Source organism: Camelina sativa, chromosome 18 (assembly GCF_000633955.1).
Source record: "Camelina sativa cultivar DH55 chromosome 18, Cs, whole genome shotgun sequence".
Classification (NCBI taxonomy): domain Eukaryota; kingdom Viridiplantae; phylum Streptophyta; class Magnoliopsida; order Brassicales; family Brassicaceae; genus Camelina; species Camelina sativa.
In genome coordinates, this window is record NC_025702.1 from 16689619 (window position 1) to 16708235 (window position 18617).

The following is an 18617-nucleotide window of genomic DNA, read 5'->3' on the forward strand; positions in this document are numbered from 1 at the left end:
TACAATTCTTGATCTATAGTTTATCTATCTCCCAATTCCGGTGATGACAACGAGCCATAGTTTTACAGAATAAATTGGTGACATGTTTGATAATCGAAATAATATCACCCGGTTTACAAAACTGCTCTTAGAATTAGCTACTCTAATCTCTGCCTCTTTCCGGTTAACACTGATTGATCGATAACCGAACTCGGACCGAAATCAAATCCATTAACCGAACCAGAACACGTCAGAGAATCACATATCCCAGACGCGGTACTGCTATTATTAACATCGGACCCTCTGAACGAGATAGCGGGTAACTCAAAACGCTGCGATTGCGTTTGAGGCGGTGGGTTTATCCATTTTGGAAGCGGTCCAGCGACAAGAAGCGTTTGAAGAAGCGGTCCAGCTTCAATCACCGCTTTCAAAAGCTTTCCCGTTTCCGGAAAAGCTTTCCCCATCACAAGAACGTCTAGAGGATCGATCTGATGGCGATTACGAGCCGTTGGATTTTCGAGATTTTTCATCAACGGCGGCTGAGGATGGATATTGAAGAAGCTCGAGAGTTCTGAGGAAGAAGGAGAAGAAGAAGAAGATACATCTTGGGAGAAGCTGTTTGATTCAGTGATGCTTCTTGAATTAGGGTTTTGTTGGGTTTTGAAGTGGAGGAACTGTGATAACTGTTGTCTAGCTTCGTCTCGTTCTTGCTGAGTGAGTTTGAGGAGATTGAGAAGTTGGTTCACTTCTTCTCTGTGTGTTCTTGATTTCTCGTTAACTTCTATTCTCAGTGTCTCTAGCTCGGACAGAGTGTTCTGTAGATTCTGCCTCATTTCATCAATGCTCTGCATTTAACAAAAATATAGAAATTTCGTATGAGAAAATTAAGGAAAAGTGATGATGATGAGGATGAATGATGATACCTCTTGATGAAGCCAATAAGAAGAATATAAGTCATCCATTGATCAGTGCGTATCTGTGGTTTGTAATTATACTCTGTTTAGGACTAAGAATGATTCGTTGTAATGGTTGTTGTTTCGACGAACCTATATATAGTAAGTATATGCATTTACATAAATATCATTGCATCAGTGTAAAAATATCAGTGCGTTGGTTTGAAAAAATAAATCGGTTTCTTTTTTTCTATGCAACATCCTTTAAAAAGTCGTTAACCCATGTGACTATGCGAGTGTGTGACAGAAAAAATCCGATATAAAATGTAAAAGTGGATGGTTGAACTTTCATTTAGTTTTTTTTCTCAACACAGCCGACAAAAAAAAAATATTACGAAACAATAAATTACTAATTATTTTACCATATAATTTCTCGAAAATTTTGTGTATGTATATTATATTCGTTGAGGACTATGGTGCAATGCACTCTATTTTAAATTATTGGTGGTGTGGAGATTTTACCACATACTACTAATTAGCCGAATACTTATATTTTCTTTTAGTTATTAAAATTTTAAAATATTCTACTAATAATGATTGTAGGTTTAGATTTGATATATTAAACTAACGAAGCATCAAATCAGCTTAACGGAAGGAAAAAACAAACTAATCCATCAATTATGATATATTAAACTAACGAAGCATCAAATCAGCTTAACGGAAGGAAAAAACAAACTAACACTCACAGACGCACAGTAATCATAATTCCATCTTTTTTTTTCATGACAAAAGCTAAATAACATATAATGGTAATGGAAGTATTACTGTGAGTCTGTGACTATTATTTTTCTGGATGGAGACAAAATGGAGTCTTCTTTATTATACGTCAAAAGGAGTCTTCTTTTATTCAAACCACGTAAATTAATTTTCTTCATGAGACGACTAAAATACAGACAGTTTCAATTTTTATCTTTAAGGCTCAGAAATGGTAAATCATACAGTAACTAAAAGAATTTACATTTGATAATAATACAGTGGATTGACTCTGTTACACATTCCTAAACACATATAGTCATTTAATCACCCAATAATTACAGTGGATTCTCTTGAACAAACTAACAAAAAGATGGGTAAATTCAGACAAGTCCAATTTAGGTCGCAGTATGTTTTTTGTTGGCATGTAACTTAAATTAATACTTGTATTAGATTGGCTTGTGGACTGCCCAAGAAACATATTTGATATCTTAATGTGACGTATTTTTTGTTTTTCCCCACGGGATACGTAGAGCTTTATTCGTTACATTAGCTAGAGCTTTAATTTAGATCGTACACTCTATTTCATTTTCATGCAAATATTCTTTACTCACGTAATACTCAAAACCACTATTATACAAAACATTTTATCGAGCTTCGTGGTATGAATTTCAATGTTTTTTTCGTAAACAATATATAGTATAACACTACCACATCAAATATTATAATTGTCACTTAAACGGCTCACGGCGCACAATTTGTTGCTTTTCGACTGCTACTAGTACATTATAAAACAATATATTCGTTAGCTCAATACCTTTCATGAGTTAGCTCAAAATTGTGATATAACTAGAAAGCAACCTTCATTAGTTAGAAATAGAATCTAGCCATTTGCAATGTAGTGAACGAACTAGTAACCAAAAAGTTTTTTTTTTTATATTTCTTATAGAAAAGTTGAATGTATCTATACAATTTTAGATAAGTGAATAAACACATACCATAAAGTGACAAAGAGAAGAGTCCTTGAGACTTCTATATCCTAATGATCTATATACAAAACCCAACAAATAAACTATATTATTAATTTTTACAATTTCGTGAGCTATATTTATGCCTTAACTATACATTTTAGTTGGCCTATCAAACTTATGGAACTCGTGATTTTGGCATTTTCATGGACGGCACATAGCAACAAGTACAAGTCATATATCGACAACACTCATCTTTCATGACTTAGACGACCCTAGCTTGAAAATATTACACGTGTCTTCACTTGTGAAATTGATTAGTCTAAAAGTCGACTTGACGATACTAAATGCTTTGACTACCAAATCCAATCAGTTTGAATACATCTTCAAATGTTTTGTCATAAATGAATATTTTCAACCCTCCCAACGATTAATCGTTCAATTCTTAGAATGGTCAAGGCCACAACAGTTGGCACAATTTGATTTCTATCTCAACCAGTTTTTTTGCTGTCCGATGGTTCAGTTTCTAACAACATTTGATTGATTGTTAGAACGGACTTAATCTACCAAAAGTATAAATGTTCGATAATTTTTTTTTTTTTTTGACTGTAAATTTTTGAAGTCGTAACTAAAACCTATAAAGTATTCAAACAACCAAATTAAAGGAAACGTTGCTTAATGTTTCGGTTTGACAATTATATTTCTTCACAAAAATATACTGGTCTGCGGTCTGCCGTAACTGATATAATATACAGTAACTGTTTTTAGGAGTATTTGTTAATTATTGGAGGTAGTTCTTAGATGGTTTATTTTTCTGAAAATTTTTTACAAGTTAAGTTACCTTTATGGGTGGTTCCAGTTCCGGCCAATAAATAAGAAGTTTTTCTGATAACAACTTCGGTATTAAAGTCGGTCCAAGGGTTTGAATATTTCTATTTGATGTTTATGCAAAATTCTAGATTGATCGCTTTTTGGGGTATTAAGTGCGAACACATTACCTTGAGGTGCACGAGAAGTTGACTGGTATTAAAAGCTGCAGCAGAGGAAAGCATTTTTGTTCCATTCAATTTAATTTAAGATAGTGAGAACTTAGAAGAACGAGAAAATAATTGGGTCGTCGTCCAAAGCTAAAACAATTAACTAGTTTGACTGAAGACGAATCTCTTATCTGGTTTTAATTGAGTTTATAGACTGAAAACGAAAACTTGTTCAATTATTCTAAATTATGGGTTTTGTCACAAAACTTTTGTGATATGCTTTCATCTTTAACAAACACTCGGTAGAGTCTTCTTTTAAGGATTGGTTCAAATATGATGCTACGATTAACCATAAGCATGTCAATAATCATGTCAAGATATACATTCAATTATGTCAATGAACGACATTGTGATTTTATCCTCAATTCGTTTCAAAGAAGATGTATAGAGACCTCTTTAACTTCTTCGCATATGAAGAATAGTGTTTGTAGAACACATAATATTGTGAATCAACCATGTGAAACTTGGTTTTGTATCTGGATTTCTGTTGGTTGTTCACTTCGTTCTTCTTCTCTCGATCGACCTTGATAAAGTCTCCGATGAATTATACTACTAAGGTATTTTTAGGAACAGTTGGGTGCACATATATAATCAATGGTGAGATACATGTCTGAGACGATTAAATGGACTTCACATTCTCTTTCTCTTGCTCTGATGCTTCTGCGGTTTTCCAAGCTTAGACTTTCTTTGTTTGAACAGCTGGAGATAAAGCTTCAACCAAAGGAACGGGTACACCAAGAGGACGGCCTGAACAAAAATCCCAATGGAAATATCAAAATGGTTATTGGAAAAGACAATGATGATATCCAAAGAAGAAAATAAAGGTTTTCTCAAACAAAATCCAAAAACGTTGATTAAAACATGACACATGCACAGCTTTAACAACGGTACTTAGGCTAAAAGGGTTTTACTGAAGGAAAAGAAGAAGGAAACGACGAACATACCCAAAGGAAACTGTAATAACTGAAGGGGAAAACAGAGAAGAAATTTGCATAAAGATTCCTTTCTTTAACATATGGAAGGGCTTTGTACATGATCAACACTGCAGAAACAAGGTGAACGTCAACAAGAAAAAATGTAAACAAGAATTCTAGCTTCAGAGAACTCACATTCGCCCACTAGTCCTGTTGGATAGATCATAATGAATCCTGTGTACCTGGATGGTAAAACATAACATATGCAATCCGTTCTAACTATAAAATAAATTCTGTGATATGGAATGTTTCAGTTCAAAACATTATAATAAGATATGATGTAGCACCTGAGATAGGTTAGCCAATAGGGACATCTACCGAGGCAAGTAAAAGCATAGTGAGGATATCTGATCATCTACATCCAAATCAAACAATCAGCTTAGCTCTTTTAGGAAAAGTAAGACAACTAGTTTTGTATATAAACATCATTGTTCCACCTCCACCAAGACAGTGCTTCATTCTGCTAAAATTACTCTTTTGATCTACTATGATCACTGCCCTTGTATGTTCAAAGCGTCTCGCTAACATTCTCGCAGACCAGAGAACATTGAGATAACATATTTCTCTTGTCAACTATCATAAATTTTTCATTGGTCTTGTTCCGCGTCTTATTGTTGTAAAGATTGATAGACTCACCTCACCCAAAGACCAAGCTGCAAGTGTTATTGACAGCCATGGGGAATCCTGGACCTAAACAGAGTTGAATGTAAAAACAGAATTACACTGCTAGCTTTGATTTCAGCTTTCCAGTAAAAACGCTCTCAAAGAGTGAAAAAAAAACACACACACAAACCTCTCTGATCTGTCCAACAATTGCCAATATGAAGTGAGTTCTTCCACTCCATTGCATCAAAGGAGACAAGAATCCACTAGGTACAATCCCTTTAAATTTATACATAGAATCATTCAATCAATCTGTCAATTTTCATAATTCATACAACAAAACATCAAATACATTCCAATATATTTACCAATAGCTCCATGAAGAACTTCAAGAACAGCAGCAGTTTGCATCACACCTAAACGAATCAAAATCAAAACCCAACAAACACAGACCATTTTTCAGAAATCATCAATTCCACTAGACTCTCATTTTAACTACGGATTCTAAGTTCACAAGTAAAGTACATCAAAATCGATTCAAATACATAAAAAACTAAAATTTCTACTCACTAATCAAGTATCCAGCAGAAGCGTAAGCGCCATTGATTGTCTTGTTCGATAAGAAGCTGCTCAAGATACTCAGAAGCTAGGATAGTGGTGGCTGCTTCGTCTGAATAGCTAGGATTATTGACGGTGTGGGTTTAAGATTTGAGTGACGTCACTTCTTTGTGTGGTGTGGCCATGATGAGTCCGTCCACTCGTGTAGTCTCTCTCTCGTACAGTAGGTAGTTAGATAGTTACTTAGGAGAATTTAATATTTTTATACGGATGAACCCCTCAAGTATTTATTTAGTTTCAGTTTAACCTTATAAGTTATATTCAAACCTCACCTATATGGTCCTAAACATAAACGCTAGATTACACTTTTTGCGGTTCACATAAAAGCTAGTGACTGCTTAAATTGGAAACAACACCTTATTGTTAGTGATAATTTATCAGTTTTGTAAAATTATACTTATTTTTTAGAAAGGAACAAATTATTAGTGTTTTTCAATGGCCAAGTATATTATGAAATTTGGTAAACTAGCATGTTTAAATGTAAAAAGAAAAATTATGCATAAGATATGCATGAGATTCTATTTATTTATTCAAAGCCATCCATCACACAAAAAAAAAGTGTTTTGTGTTGTATAGGAGGAGGGCTTTTGTGTTACAAACCACTACAAGTCGTCATGGAAGATTCACAACCGTCTCCGTCACGTAACCTAGTTCACTCTGAAAACTCCACAATAATTATCTCCCAGATACTCGCTAGACTTCCGGTGAGATCCCTTCTGCGATTTTGTACTGTACGTGTCGAAGCTTTGGTTACCTATCTTCCGCAGTAAAAATTTAGCCGACTTGTTCCTGGCTCAGTCAAAGACTCGGCCTCATCTTCTTTTCACATTCAAGGACATGGATTCCGGTAAGCGTTTCTTCTTCTCGGCTCCTGAAGACCAAATGGACGACAAATCCTCCACAGTTATCGCCAGACACGACATCACGATCTCAGATCTAGACTACATCACATCTGCCCCCCTAAACGGATTCGTATGCTTCACACGTGGTTCTTCGGTTGTTCTTCGTAATCCAACCAATGGAAGTACACAAACTTTTCCCGTTCCTAAGTCCAACGGAAGAGACATCTACGCGCGTCTCGGGTTCGATCCTGTCAAAAGATGAATACAAACTGTTGTGTGTGAGGATGTTCCATGGGTGGGACGGCGATAGAAGACAGAATCATCTGGTTCACTCGCTAAACTTTAAGTTCAGATGGAGAAAGATCCAGACCAACGCAGATCCCTACGCCTACTTAATTAGAAGGTGGGATTTGCATGCAGTGGCGGATCTAGCCAAACTTGTCACCAGGTGCAAAAAACTATAAAATTGGAAGAGGGAGTCCAACCCGTGACCTCATTTTTAATATGGTGCATTCCTACCATTATGCCACTTTAACTTTAAGAATTCATGTATAAATTAAACGATTTATAGTTCATATGGTGCACATGCACCACCTTTAAATAAGGTGGATCCGCCCCTGTTTGCATGGATGGTGCTATATACTACGGAGTTGGGCATACAAGGATAGCTAGATTTGATGTTGGATCCGAGGATATTGCGTTTATTCAAGGACCCGAAGACTATAATGCAATCTCATGTTATTCAACACTCACAAATTACCATGGAAAATTAGCATGTGTAAGCTACGGTGAATCCCATGAGATGCGTATGTGGATTCTACAAGATGCTGAGAAACAGGAATGGTCGAACGCCATGACTTGTTTTGTGCCTTGTGACAAGAAGACATCTTTGTGCACTGGAGAGATTCATACCAACGAGGTTGTAATGGCTTCTAGATGGTTAGAGTCATCTAAGCCCTTCTATGTTTACTATATGGATATGATGAGGGAGAGTATCAGAAGAGTTCAGATTGATGGAATAGCGGATAATGAGTTTAGACGTATCCACGGAATTGGCAAGAATGCTCTTAGGCTTTCGTGTTACCCAGGTCACGTTGAGCATTTTGTTGGTCCCCCTATTTAGTACTACAAGTCTTCCTAACTTCTCTTTTCTTTAATATATTTTCTGCTTTGGTTTTAGTTTTCAAAACAAAATGTTAAAGTTAATTTCGACCTAAAATTCGATATTTTTTATATCCTCACCCAAGAGCTGAAGATTTTTTTACGTGAAAATGTAAATGTTGGAGATTTTTTTTTTTTTTTAATCGAAATTAATTAATTAAAATGTATGAATTTTTTTCTGTATTCGCTCCATTTGATTTGACGGGAGAGGAATTTCTTGTAAAATTTGTGATCATAGTTGATAAGTTTATCACACAAATTACCCCTGGGGCACATGTTGAGCCAGCTCATCAGAAAATTATCTGACGTGCCCTCATGTAGCGAAGAGAGATTATGGCGTTTTTTTCCAGTTCCAAAAAAGTTCCAAACGATCATGGTTTTTTTATACAACCTTATGGATCAAAAGTTGGTTATATGGTTCTCTCATGGATTTCGTTTGAGTCCAATATGGTCAATTGGTCATAATTTAATATATATAATTTTTAAAAGGTTGTTGATTGTCGTCACAAGATTTATATCCTCACATAAGTCAATATGGTCAATTGGTCATTATAAATTCGATATTTTTTATATCCTCACCCAAGAGAGATTGTTTCAACAAAATTAAACAAGATTTATAATTGTCAAAGAGAGATTAAAAAAAACCAACAACAGTAATTAATTTAGATTAAGTAACTAGAAAGTTCCCTGCATCATCATAACATATTGGAAATAATCGAAAATAAAATTAAGCAAGATTAATATTAAGGGTAAAAATGGTTGTACGTATCTGAATGATTGAAAAAATTAAAGTTGAAAAAAGAGTTGAACAACATTCAACATTTCATCCATGAATAGTGGTTGAATGAATTGAATAAGTTTTCTTTGTAATTTCTTCAGTTTTTAAATTATTTAAATTGATAGAGTTGAATAAGTTTTCCAACTATCTTAAATGATAAAAAATGAAATGAATACTTACTTATTTTTTTCATCTTATCAAATTTGAGCAACCATTTGCACGTTTGATGCTAAGAGAGTTGAAAGCGTGAAATTAACTTAAGTAACTTAAAAAGAAACTTAAATAAATTTAGCTTGTAGGTCACATGACTCACATTCATTTAGCTTGTCATATTTACTTAATAAAAAAACCAAACGATTTATACAATTGTGAAAACTAGATTGCCTTGGAATCCAACAATCTTGTTGTTAGGAAATAGGATATTTTCTACATATATATTATGTAAATATTCTCTACTTGCGCATCAAGTCTTTGTGTAAACAATATGTAATCTTGGTTCGTGAATAAGAAACGCAACACTTTTCTCTAAAATTTACATGGTATCAAAACCAGTAAACAAAACCAAAATCGGCAGTCCAATGTTTTAGTTTTGCCATTCCGAGTAGTGAACTTTAAACTCCCAATCACATCTTTTTCATGAAAATGGTTCGTCATATATGCCTCCATGGACGTGAGACAATTAAACCAACAATAATTAATTTAGATTAAGTAACTAGAACAACAAAAAAAATAATTAAAAATTTATTTGTAAAGTAAACGTTATAATGGTAACAATATTCAGTTTTTATAGTAGCCCAGCTAGTCATTTCATATTACTTATTTTGTTTATTTGAAAGCTAATTATCAATTAGGCTCCCTTCTATATGTTTTTCGCTTACTTTAAGCAGCCATCCTTTTCTTCTTTTTGATTTTGTATTCTTTCATTGAAATTGTAAACAATTTTAAAAAGAAAAGTTGAAGTTGTAGTAGTGGTTCATATAATAAAGAAATAGAAAGATATCTTACCATAAAGACTAAAGAGTGGGAACTGAGCTTTTTATCATGGATTCATTTCTTAAACCGAAAAAATCATACTCGATTTGATCAAAAAGATGATAAAGTTGAAGAATACATTCTCTTTTCACAAAGTTGGCTTAAGCTTTACAAGTCAAACCTATTCTCTCTTGATTATTTAGCAGATGAATATGCCTTGGTCACTCATCTTGCTACTTGCTTATTCCATTTTTCTTCCTACACTATTCATAATTTTAGTAATGGATACTCCAAGACTTTCTCATAAATCAACATTAAATCTAACTATTGACTTCTTACAAACTTTAACAACAACAAAAAATCTATTTATTTTGGAAATAGAGTTTTGACTTGTATTACACATTGGATTCTTTTCACTCACTCTACAAGCTAGCATATTTGAACTTTGAAAGGAAACAAAGGCATAGCATGATTGATGACTACATATGAGATTAGTACAGTCCTGGAAAACTACTACGGTCGTTTGATAACATATATATGCTGCACATATAAACATCCCAACTGAATCAAATCCTAGACTAAAGACGACCACGATGATCTACCATGTTCAAAACTGAGAGGAAACTGATCAATACCAAAAGACGACATCTTACTTTCATCTGCATCCATGTTCCAAATAGACTCCAAGGAACTTTCCCATGCTGGAGAAGCTAGAGGAGGGAAGTTCAAGTAACAACTTTTCTCTGAGTAGTAGATGTCTTTTACAGGTTTTATAATGTTTGCCCCAGACTGATCAATCTCTCTCCATATGTCATCCATTGAGTAGTATCCATCTTCGAATTCTTGATTTATTTTCCCATTGGAGCCACCAGTGTCTTGAGTAGTTGTAGTGGTCATAGATGATGAGCAACAGTTTGAAGATGAGGAAGTTGGAGACATAGGCCGCTTCTTTTCTTGAGCCTTCTTCCTCATATGAGTCCTCCAGTAATTCTTTATCTCGTTATCTGTTCTCCCCGGCAATTTCCGGGCTATCTTTGACCACCTGCATATGAAAATTTTCCAAAAGTTCACAACAAGAAGAAAGAGGATTCAAAAACAGTTTTAGGGTTTCTCTGTTTCATGAAGATTCCTTCTGACCTGTTTCCCCATTTGGCATGAAGCTCAAGGACTAGACGCTCTTCTTGTGGAGTCATCTTACCACGTTTGAGACCAGGATGTAGGTAATTAACCCACCTTAACCTGCAACTCTTTCCTGTTCTGTTTAAACCTACAACCAAAACCAGGTCATTTCTTTAAATGGAAGGTCCTTTCCAAAGACCACCCATTTTTCCAAAACATAACCTATACCTATTCTTATGTTTCTCCCTCCACCTTCAAACCTGAAACTTTCGCTACAAAATCCCATCTTCGATCTCCGAACAAGTGGACAAAGTTGACCAAGAGGAGGTCCTCCTGTTCTGTCCACGGTCCTTTACGGTATTCTTCTTGCACAAGTTTCATCTTTCTCTTTTGTCTCTAACTCTCTCTGTATTTCTCTTTGTAGAAAAGTTTACTTCTGAGCTTGTTTATGGGAACCTATGGCATTACTCTTACCAATATTTATATAAGCCAACTTGAACACTGTGTTGTGTCTACGCGATATAACACTCACATTATTAAAATTCTCTAATGATTTTTTTTTTTTTTTTTTTTCTTATCTATACCGTCCATATGGTGATCGATTATGCTGCTGATAATGTGGGGTCTGTTGTTTTGTGATGCCATCAAGCCATTAGAGCATTTTAAAAATATGGAAATGATCGTTGCTCATAGGCGTTTGATGTACACTGATGTAACATTCCCATTAACTCTGCCTTTTCTTTGTCTTTTTGTGTGTTGCAATAAGAACACTTTCTTATATTTTCTTTTGGCATGTCCCAATAGTTTCATCTCCACTATCTCTCGTGTCAGTAAGATATCAACAGCATCTCAATCTCAAACCAGAAGAGAAAATTAAGTAAATCATATAATCCTTTACTAAGTTTACAAATATTCTAGTTTTCTTACATATCAGGGTTTTTTTTAACAATATGTAAGAAATACACATGAATCTGTGTGTGTGAGAGAGAGAGAAGGCTCTAGACATTTTTTTTTTCTTTCTACCCTATTTAGTGAGGTTATGATTGTAGTGTGTGTCTCTTGACTTTATTAAAGTTTAATTTAGATATCACTGTAGAAGCTTATAAAAGGCAAATAAAGAAGAAAAAAAAAAGGAAAAATAAGTTTTAAAAGCATTTTACCAAAAGGAGTCGAATTGTTTTTGGTGTGTGATAAGTGGCTTTTTGTATCTAGCAACAGCACTTGAGATTGAAAGTTAGATACATACTCAGATATTGATTTGAGGATTTTTTTTTTTGGATTTATAATTCGTTTTAAACACCAACCCAATCGTTTGTTTAGATGATAAAAGCCACTTTGATTTGGCTTGACTTTGTTATAATTTGCCTCTTGGGGCTCTGTTTTCAAGTTTCGATATTATAGTCCAAGATTTTTCAAGAATCCGAAGATCCATCCGTTGGTAATACTTGTTTTAAAATTATATATTCCCTATATTATCTCATATGATTTATTGAAATTTCATTAACCTTACATATATATCTTAACGTCACGTGTGCAATTTATGTGGCTTAAATCTTCAAGATGCATGAAGTAAAGTAAGAGTGGAGAGGGTTCTGACTCTGTGTGTGTACAAGTACCTGGTGTGCTGGTCCACAGAAGCAGAGAATATAGAATATATCTCTAATTGGCAAAGAGTTCCCAAGATTCTTCAAATTGTTTTGTTCTGTGGAAAACTCTGAAAATGACATATTGGAATCTGAGAGAATTATACTTAACATCGATGTTCGTCTTAATTTATGTCGAAGCAAAAAACATTCGAGTGTCAAACTCGTGTTATTTAAATATATCATAATATGGGTTTATTTTATTTTTGGTAGAGAAACATGAGAGGAAGAACTGATTCTCTCTTGTTTCGAAAATGAACTTGCGTGGCTATTACGGATGTGATTCTCAATAATTGCACAACTAGGTCATTACGAAATTCACCTTTTAATTAGTCTTAACATCTAAGATCTCTTTTAATTGTAACAAGATTTGGTTATTCAAAAAAAATAAAGTATACTACAATAGTTTTTGTTTTTCCTTAATGATTATGTGGCTGTGCTTGTAATGCTTTAAATATCATGGCGTGAAAAGATTCGGGGTTCTGAATTTTTTGCATGTTGCTTTCATACTCTCAAATTGTCCATTGTCCAATAGCTATTATAAAATTCTACACACCACAATGGGAAAGCTACTGCATATTTTGTAATATTGATCTCAGCCATCGATTAATTAGTAGTTGGAAATGATCACTTAAATTAAGCGGTAAATAGTGAGACTCAATTAGATTAATACATTTGGAAGAATATGATTAGTAGATGATTGAAGCAAAAAGATAGTAAACATATATTATTCTTTTTGTTAGTTGGGTTTGGTCCATCATATCCATTGTTCTATAAATAGTTAAAGTTAATTGGTCGTTCTCTAGCGCCTAATTAAACAATTGTCTAGAAGCTTATTAGTAGGTTTATTTCAAAATTTTAACATAATTTTATTTTATTCAAATATATTAATAGATGTCAAGAGGGTTATAGATAAATAGAATTTCCAATCGATTGGTTAAAATTGGAGTGTGTAGGCACTTTGATAAGCGTCTCTATGCGGCCAATTTCATAACGTTGGTCACATCTATATTCTTCAATTGAATATATAAAAATAAAATATTTCTCATGAGAGTTCAGTTGTGTAAAATTGGTCTTTTTTTTAAGGTGTCTTTGTAATGGAGGACCCAAAAATTCTGAAGAGATTAGAGTGAAGTAAGCAGACAGATATGAGACTGAGTTACGTGGACGCCACCACTTCCTCTATGGCTACTCCACTAAGTAAGATTTTTTCCCCTTCAATTCCTCTGGCTCGTGACTTGCGAAGGCACACACGCACTTAACGATTAAGATAAGACCTTTTGGTCCCACACTTATCATCTTTTTTTTCCTTACATCATAACATGACTTCAGTATCCTATGATCTCTACTTAGTTTCATTTTGTTTTGATTAATTGCATTCCATTTTTCTCCACTCTCAATGTCACATTCGCCATGCATATATATATCTACATGCATGCGCTAGGGGTTATATATCTTTGGTTTAAATTTCCTATTAATTAATCTTCTCAAGTATCTTTTTCCACAGGCATAATTTAATACATGTTAACCAAGTAGATTTAGCCCTAATTAATGATTGATTCTATTATGTCTATATACTTTGGCTAAGATTAACTAGTTCATGACTTAGTCATACACATGCACAAGTACGATAAGAAGGTTAATGGTTTTCAACTCAAGTTTTACTTCTCACTTTCTCAGTTCTCAACATGCACTCGTTCCGTACGTGCGCATGTCTGTATTTGGAACTGGAAACAAAGCTAGTCACCGTAATTCTTCTCTACAAACTTCTTTTGGTTTGGCTCACCCGGTTTGAGTCAATAATTCAGATGACCATTCCAACACAAATTTTTACTTCTCGATCATCATGCACTCGTGACTCGTGTCGTGCTGTGAACATGCCTGATAGGAGATATATATATATATATATACGCAAACCTACTCAACCAATTGAAATTATTTACAGTGATTCATAGACTATGATTGAATATTTGAATCGCAGTGGAATAACTCAAAGCCCTTATTAATTTTTTTTAAAACAAAGACCACCATATTTAATAGTTTTTACGTCTGAGTGAGCTAATGACTTTCTCTACAGATGAGGAGAAGCCTATATTTGTTAATTAAAGAGCATCGAGGACTCTGGATATTCTCCTTATCATTCTCTCTTTAAACTTACGTATGCCATGAATTATATGATCAAGCCATCTATGGGAATATGTATTATTACATCAACAATATAATAATGCTCTTTATATTCAAAAAACAAATAATGCTATCACTTTAGGAAAAAACAAATACATATATCCATTTGTTATTCGGTTAGTTTAAGTGATAATATTTTTTATTACTCTACAACGACGTCTTGAAACATTGCTACCGCTAATTATGAGACTATGTCTAGTCCTAGTAGTATATGATTATATATTCTTTTGAAATTCCACTAATTCACCATGAATAAATCCATCCCCCCCACACATATCAAATTATCTTGGATAAATATCGCATTTGTTTAATTAATATTATTTTTTGGGTAGAATTGATGTAACCGGTCAACCTAATATGATTTTCATTGAGATGTTTTTTTTAAAATCAAAAGAATAGTCCTGTTTCTTAAGTTCTAATCCACTCTTCTTTTTTCCGACACCGACATGAAATAAAGAAATTTAAATTTAAATAATAGTGTAATAACGACACTAAAGTAATTATTAGATTAATATAATGCTTAGCTAAATACAATTCTTAATTTATTGTTTTTTAGAAAAAAAAAATAGTTGTAGTTGATCATGCCAACGTCACTTGCCATATTAGTAATAATAATGAATTTGGTCACTGAAATACATTAAGAAATTTCTTTCTGTTAATAAGTTATTTTGTATATGGATTATCAATTAGAAAAAGGTGTTGTCCAATGGAATGAACCCGTCAGTCACTAGCTTTTAGCTCTCTTGATCAGGTGGGAGAGATAAGGCTTTCATCAGCCTTATTCTATTACCGTTCAGTTTGATAAAGACGCTATCAAGCGAATATTCAACTCTGTGGTAAGCACTTTTTTTTGTTTTATAGTAGTTTTTTTTTTAATCCGAGAGATATTGGATTAGGCCCATTTAAAGTAAAAGAAGCCCAATACTCTCATATCGGTTTGTTATAACGGGCCGATATTACCCAAATAAGTGTGATTAATTCAACAATATGGGTATTGGTTTGCCTTAAGAGAATTTTAATGAATTTAAAAGTTTTGTAAAATATGTTGTTATTCAATCAAGACTTTTTAAAATTTGGTGTTATTAGTTGTGGATTTGTAAAAAGTTATTTAAAATCTTGATAAATATAGTGTTATTGGATTAAAAGTTTTATAAAATCATTAAAAGTTTTATGTTATTCAAGTAAAACAAAAGAATCTTGAATTGTTAATGAATTCAAATATTATGTTATTGATTTAGGATTTTATATCATTTCCTTCATAACAAAAGTCATGAAAACTCATTCATCAAATAGAAAGATTGTGAAAGATTTTACAAGATTAGGAAAAACAAATCAGCAAGATTTTAAAAAACTTTCTAACAATCTCTTAGAATCCTTCATTTTCTACTTTATTTAAAATCATTAAAAATTTCTTTAAATCCCAAACCAATAGTTTGGTTTATTATACTTGTTTTCTGATGGGAAAAAAAAGAAGTAGAACTGAATAATTCTGAAATAAAATTTGTGTGAAAATAAAATTACGGGATTAGATGCATCGAACTCAGTTGCTATGCAACACGTACACACAGAGACTTGGTGCGAAAGCAATGCATTTGTGTCTTTTAACTTTATAAGATAGATAGACCTTAGTAATTAGCTTTTGTTTTCCAATGCTTTCCAAGCTCACATACCAATTCCAATAATAAACCCCCTTTTTGGACACAACCCCAGACAAAACCCACACGACTACATTTGTACGATTTTGATATTTTTCTAATTCAAAGACTTTGAACACTGAATCTTCACTGTATTCAGACGTGTATGTTAAATACGACCTGTCCATTAATAAAGTTGGTCAGTTTTATCATCCAACATTTTTAACCATACTGTTTTGTTTTGTTTTACTATCTGCATTACTGTGTTTTTTCCTTTCTGCTTAACAATTCAGATTCAAGAATTTCTTTAGTAGTACTAGTATATTAGCTTAAAATATACTCCATCTTAGTACCATTTATATAAGTTTTCACGTGTTCTTTCTTGATTTATTAGCCCAATGAATCTGTTATACTAAAACGTTTGAGTAAAGAGCAAATATTTCGCTAGCCCAATGAACTAGCGGATTCCTGGATCCCTTCTAGTAGATCCAGGAATCCGCTAGTTCTCAGCATCCGAAATCATTTGCTCTCAGTCCCAGCCCCTTCTCTCTCTTATGGCCCTGATCAGTTTCTGTAGGAAGTAGATAATCGCTCTTTGAATTCATTTTCTACAAAGAAAACTTGGAATCATCTAAGACCCTCAAAGGAGCAACAATTTTGGGCAAAAGCTGTCTGGTTCAAACACCATGTGCCTAAACATGCCTTCACTTTTTGGGTTGTAAATCTGGATAAGCTCCCAGTCCGCTCAAGGCTCCTGAGCTGGGGAATGCAGGTATCTCCTGAATGCCTTCTGTGTAACTCTGAAACTGAATGCAGGGATCATCTTATGCTCCATTGTGCCTTCTCAGAGGAAGTCTGGCAGCTTATTTTGAGGAAGCTCGGTCAACCAGTTTGTTGCTTTGTATCTTGGTCAACCTTAATCACTTGGCTTCTGTCCAAAACCCCTGGTCTCTCCACCACTTTGAAAAAGATTGCAGNAGATAATCGCTCTTTGAATTCATTTTCTACAAAGAAAACTTGGAATCAGCTAAGACCCTCAAAGGAGCAACAATTTTGGGCAAAAGCTGTCTGGTTCAAACACCATGTGCCTAAACATGCCTTCACTTTTTGGGTTGCAAATCTGGATAAGCTCCCAGTCCGCTCAAGGCTCCTGAGCTGGGGAATGCAGGTATCTCCTGAATGCCCTCTGTGTAACTCTGAAACTGAATGCAGGGATCATCTTATGCTCCATTGTGCCTTCTCAGAGGAAGTCTGGCAGCTTATTTTGAGGAAGCTCGGTCAACCAGTTTGTTGCTTTATATCTTGGTCAACCTTAATCACTTAGCTTCTGTCCAAAACCCCTGGTCTCTCCACCACTTTGAAAAAGATTGCAGTGCAAGCGACAGTGTTCCACCTATGGAAGGAAAGAAACATCAGAATTCATGATCATATCACGGCCTCCCCTTCTTCGATTTTCTCCCAAGTCGATAGAAGTGTCAGGGACATTCTCTTAGCGCGACGGTACCGCAAAGGGTGTGGTCGCCTCTTATCCCAATGGTTTGCCCATTCATAGTTCTCTTTTAGAACCCCTTAATCTACTAAATCTTAGTTTCTATGGCTTTTTATTTTTTTTTTGGGCTGTAGCAACTTCTGCAAATAAACTCTTTCCCTCGGGTAATATAATTCACATTTTATCAAAAAAAAAAAAATCGCTCCATTATAATTATGTTTCCAAGATCTCTGTTTCCCTACGAAAATACGTTCTCGATCGGATTGGTATCTTGTTCGACACTTCATTTAACTACTAGGAAACTCGTGTTTTGGGGGTTGGAGCAACCTCAATAAATGGAAGAAAATAGAATGTCTTGGGTGTATCAAAACAGTCAAATGTGGATTGTAGTATTAAGTTTTTTTGTTTTTGTTTGGATAGTCCCCCACGTGAATATGGAAATGGAATGGGTGACTTTTATTGTATTTGGCCGTTAAGTTGGACGAAACACCGCATTTTTGTCAGCTTTGATATTCGCCACCTCCCTTCAATATCACACACAGTCTCAGCCTCCCACACACAAATTGTTTTCTACCATTATTATGAAACTTGTTGTAAGTTTTCCTACAACTAGTTCAATAATGCGTCCTATAATTTCTGTAAAGATTTTCTTAGTGTACTTATTATCCAAATTCATTAAAGAACAAATATGACAACAACAAAGAAACAAGATGTGAAGCAAAAAACAAATGTGGGATGTTTGTGGTATTAACAAGCGAACCCTATTGATATCTCTCAGTCATAGCAGGAGAGCCGTCGGATAGAGTGGAAGAGAATATCTGGACTTTTATGAGCGTATCTATGTTCCAGTCACCGTATACAGTTACATTTTGCAGGTGATGTGATCAACATCTCAAATTTGATCTCAACCGTTCATCTCAAAATCTCCTCAAGGGACCACATTTTATCGAGTGTGTCCGTGAACTCCTGT

The 18617-nt window shown here is 34.3% G+C and overlaps 4 protein-coding genes across 5 annotated transcripts; 1 reads left to right on the forward strand and 3 right to left on the reverse strand.

The window, feature by feature from the left end:
- LOC104762091 lies at window positions 37–1098 on the reverse strand. The gene is made up of 2 exons (XM_010485319.2): window positions 903–1098; window positions 37–824 (listed from the first exon to the last, which is right to left on the reverse strand). The coding sequence occupies exons 1-2, from the start codon at window positions 939–941 to the stop codon at window positions 138–140; spliced, it is 726 nt and encodes a 241-aa protein (XP_010483621.1). The 5' UTR covers window positions 942–1098; the 3' UTR covers window positions 37–137.
- Window positions 4012–5964, reverse strand: LOC104763584 (very-long-chain (3R)-3-hydroxyacyl-CoA dehydratase 2-like). Its single transcript, XM_019239968.1, has 8 exons — window positions 5778–5964; window positions 5576–5623; window positions 5398–5486; window positions 5241–5294; window positions 4892–4959; window positions 4740–4786; window positions 4575–4672; window positions 4012–4377 (listed from the first exon to the last, which is right to left on the reverse strand). Exons 2-8 carry the CDS (start codon window positions 5616–5618, stop codon window positions 4261–4263), a joined length of 516 nt encoding a protein of 171 aa, XP_019095513.1. The 5' UTR covers window positions 5619–5623; window positions 5778–5964; the 3' UTR covers window positions 4012–4260.
- On the forward strand, window positions 6663–7790 carry LOC104763585 (F-box protein At1g30790-like). The gene is made up of 2 exons (XM_010486941.2): window positions 6663–6849; window positions 7273–7790. Exons 1-2 carry the CDS (start codon window positions 6663–6665, stop codon window positions 7788–7790), a joined length of 705 nt encoding a protein of 234 aa, XP_010485243.2.
- LOC104762093 (transcription factor MYB59-like) lies at window positions 9922–11164 on the reverse strand. 2 transcript variants are annotated; one of them, XM_010485320.2, is made up of 3 exons: window positions 10958–11164; window positions 10716–10845; window positions 9922–10620 (listed from the first exon to the last, which is right to left on the reverse strand). In XM_010485320.2, exons 1-3 carry the CDS (start codon window positions 11076–11078, stop codon window positions 10152–10154), a joined length of 720 nt encoding a protein of 239 aa, XP_010483622.1. In that variant the 5' UTR covers window positions 11079–11164; the 3' UTR covers window positions 9922–10151. The 2 variants fall into 2 exon arrangements, with proteins under 2 accessions (XP_010483622.1, XP_010483623.1); XM_010485321.2 differs by having other exon boundaries at window positions 10926–11137.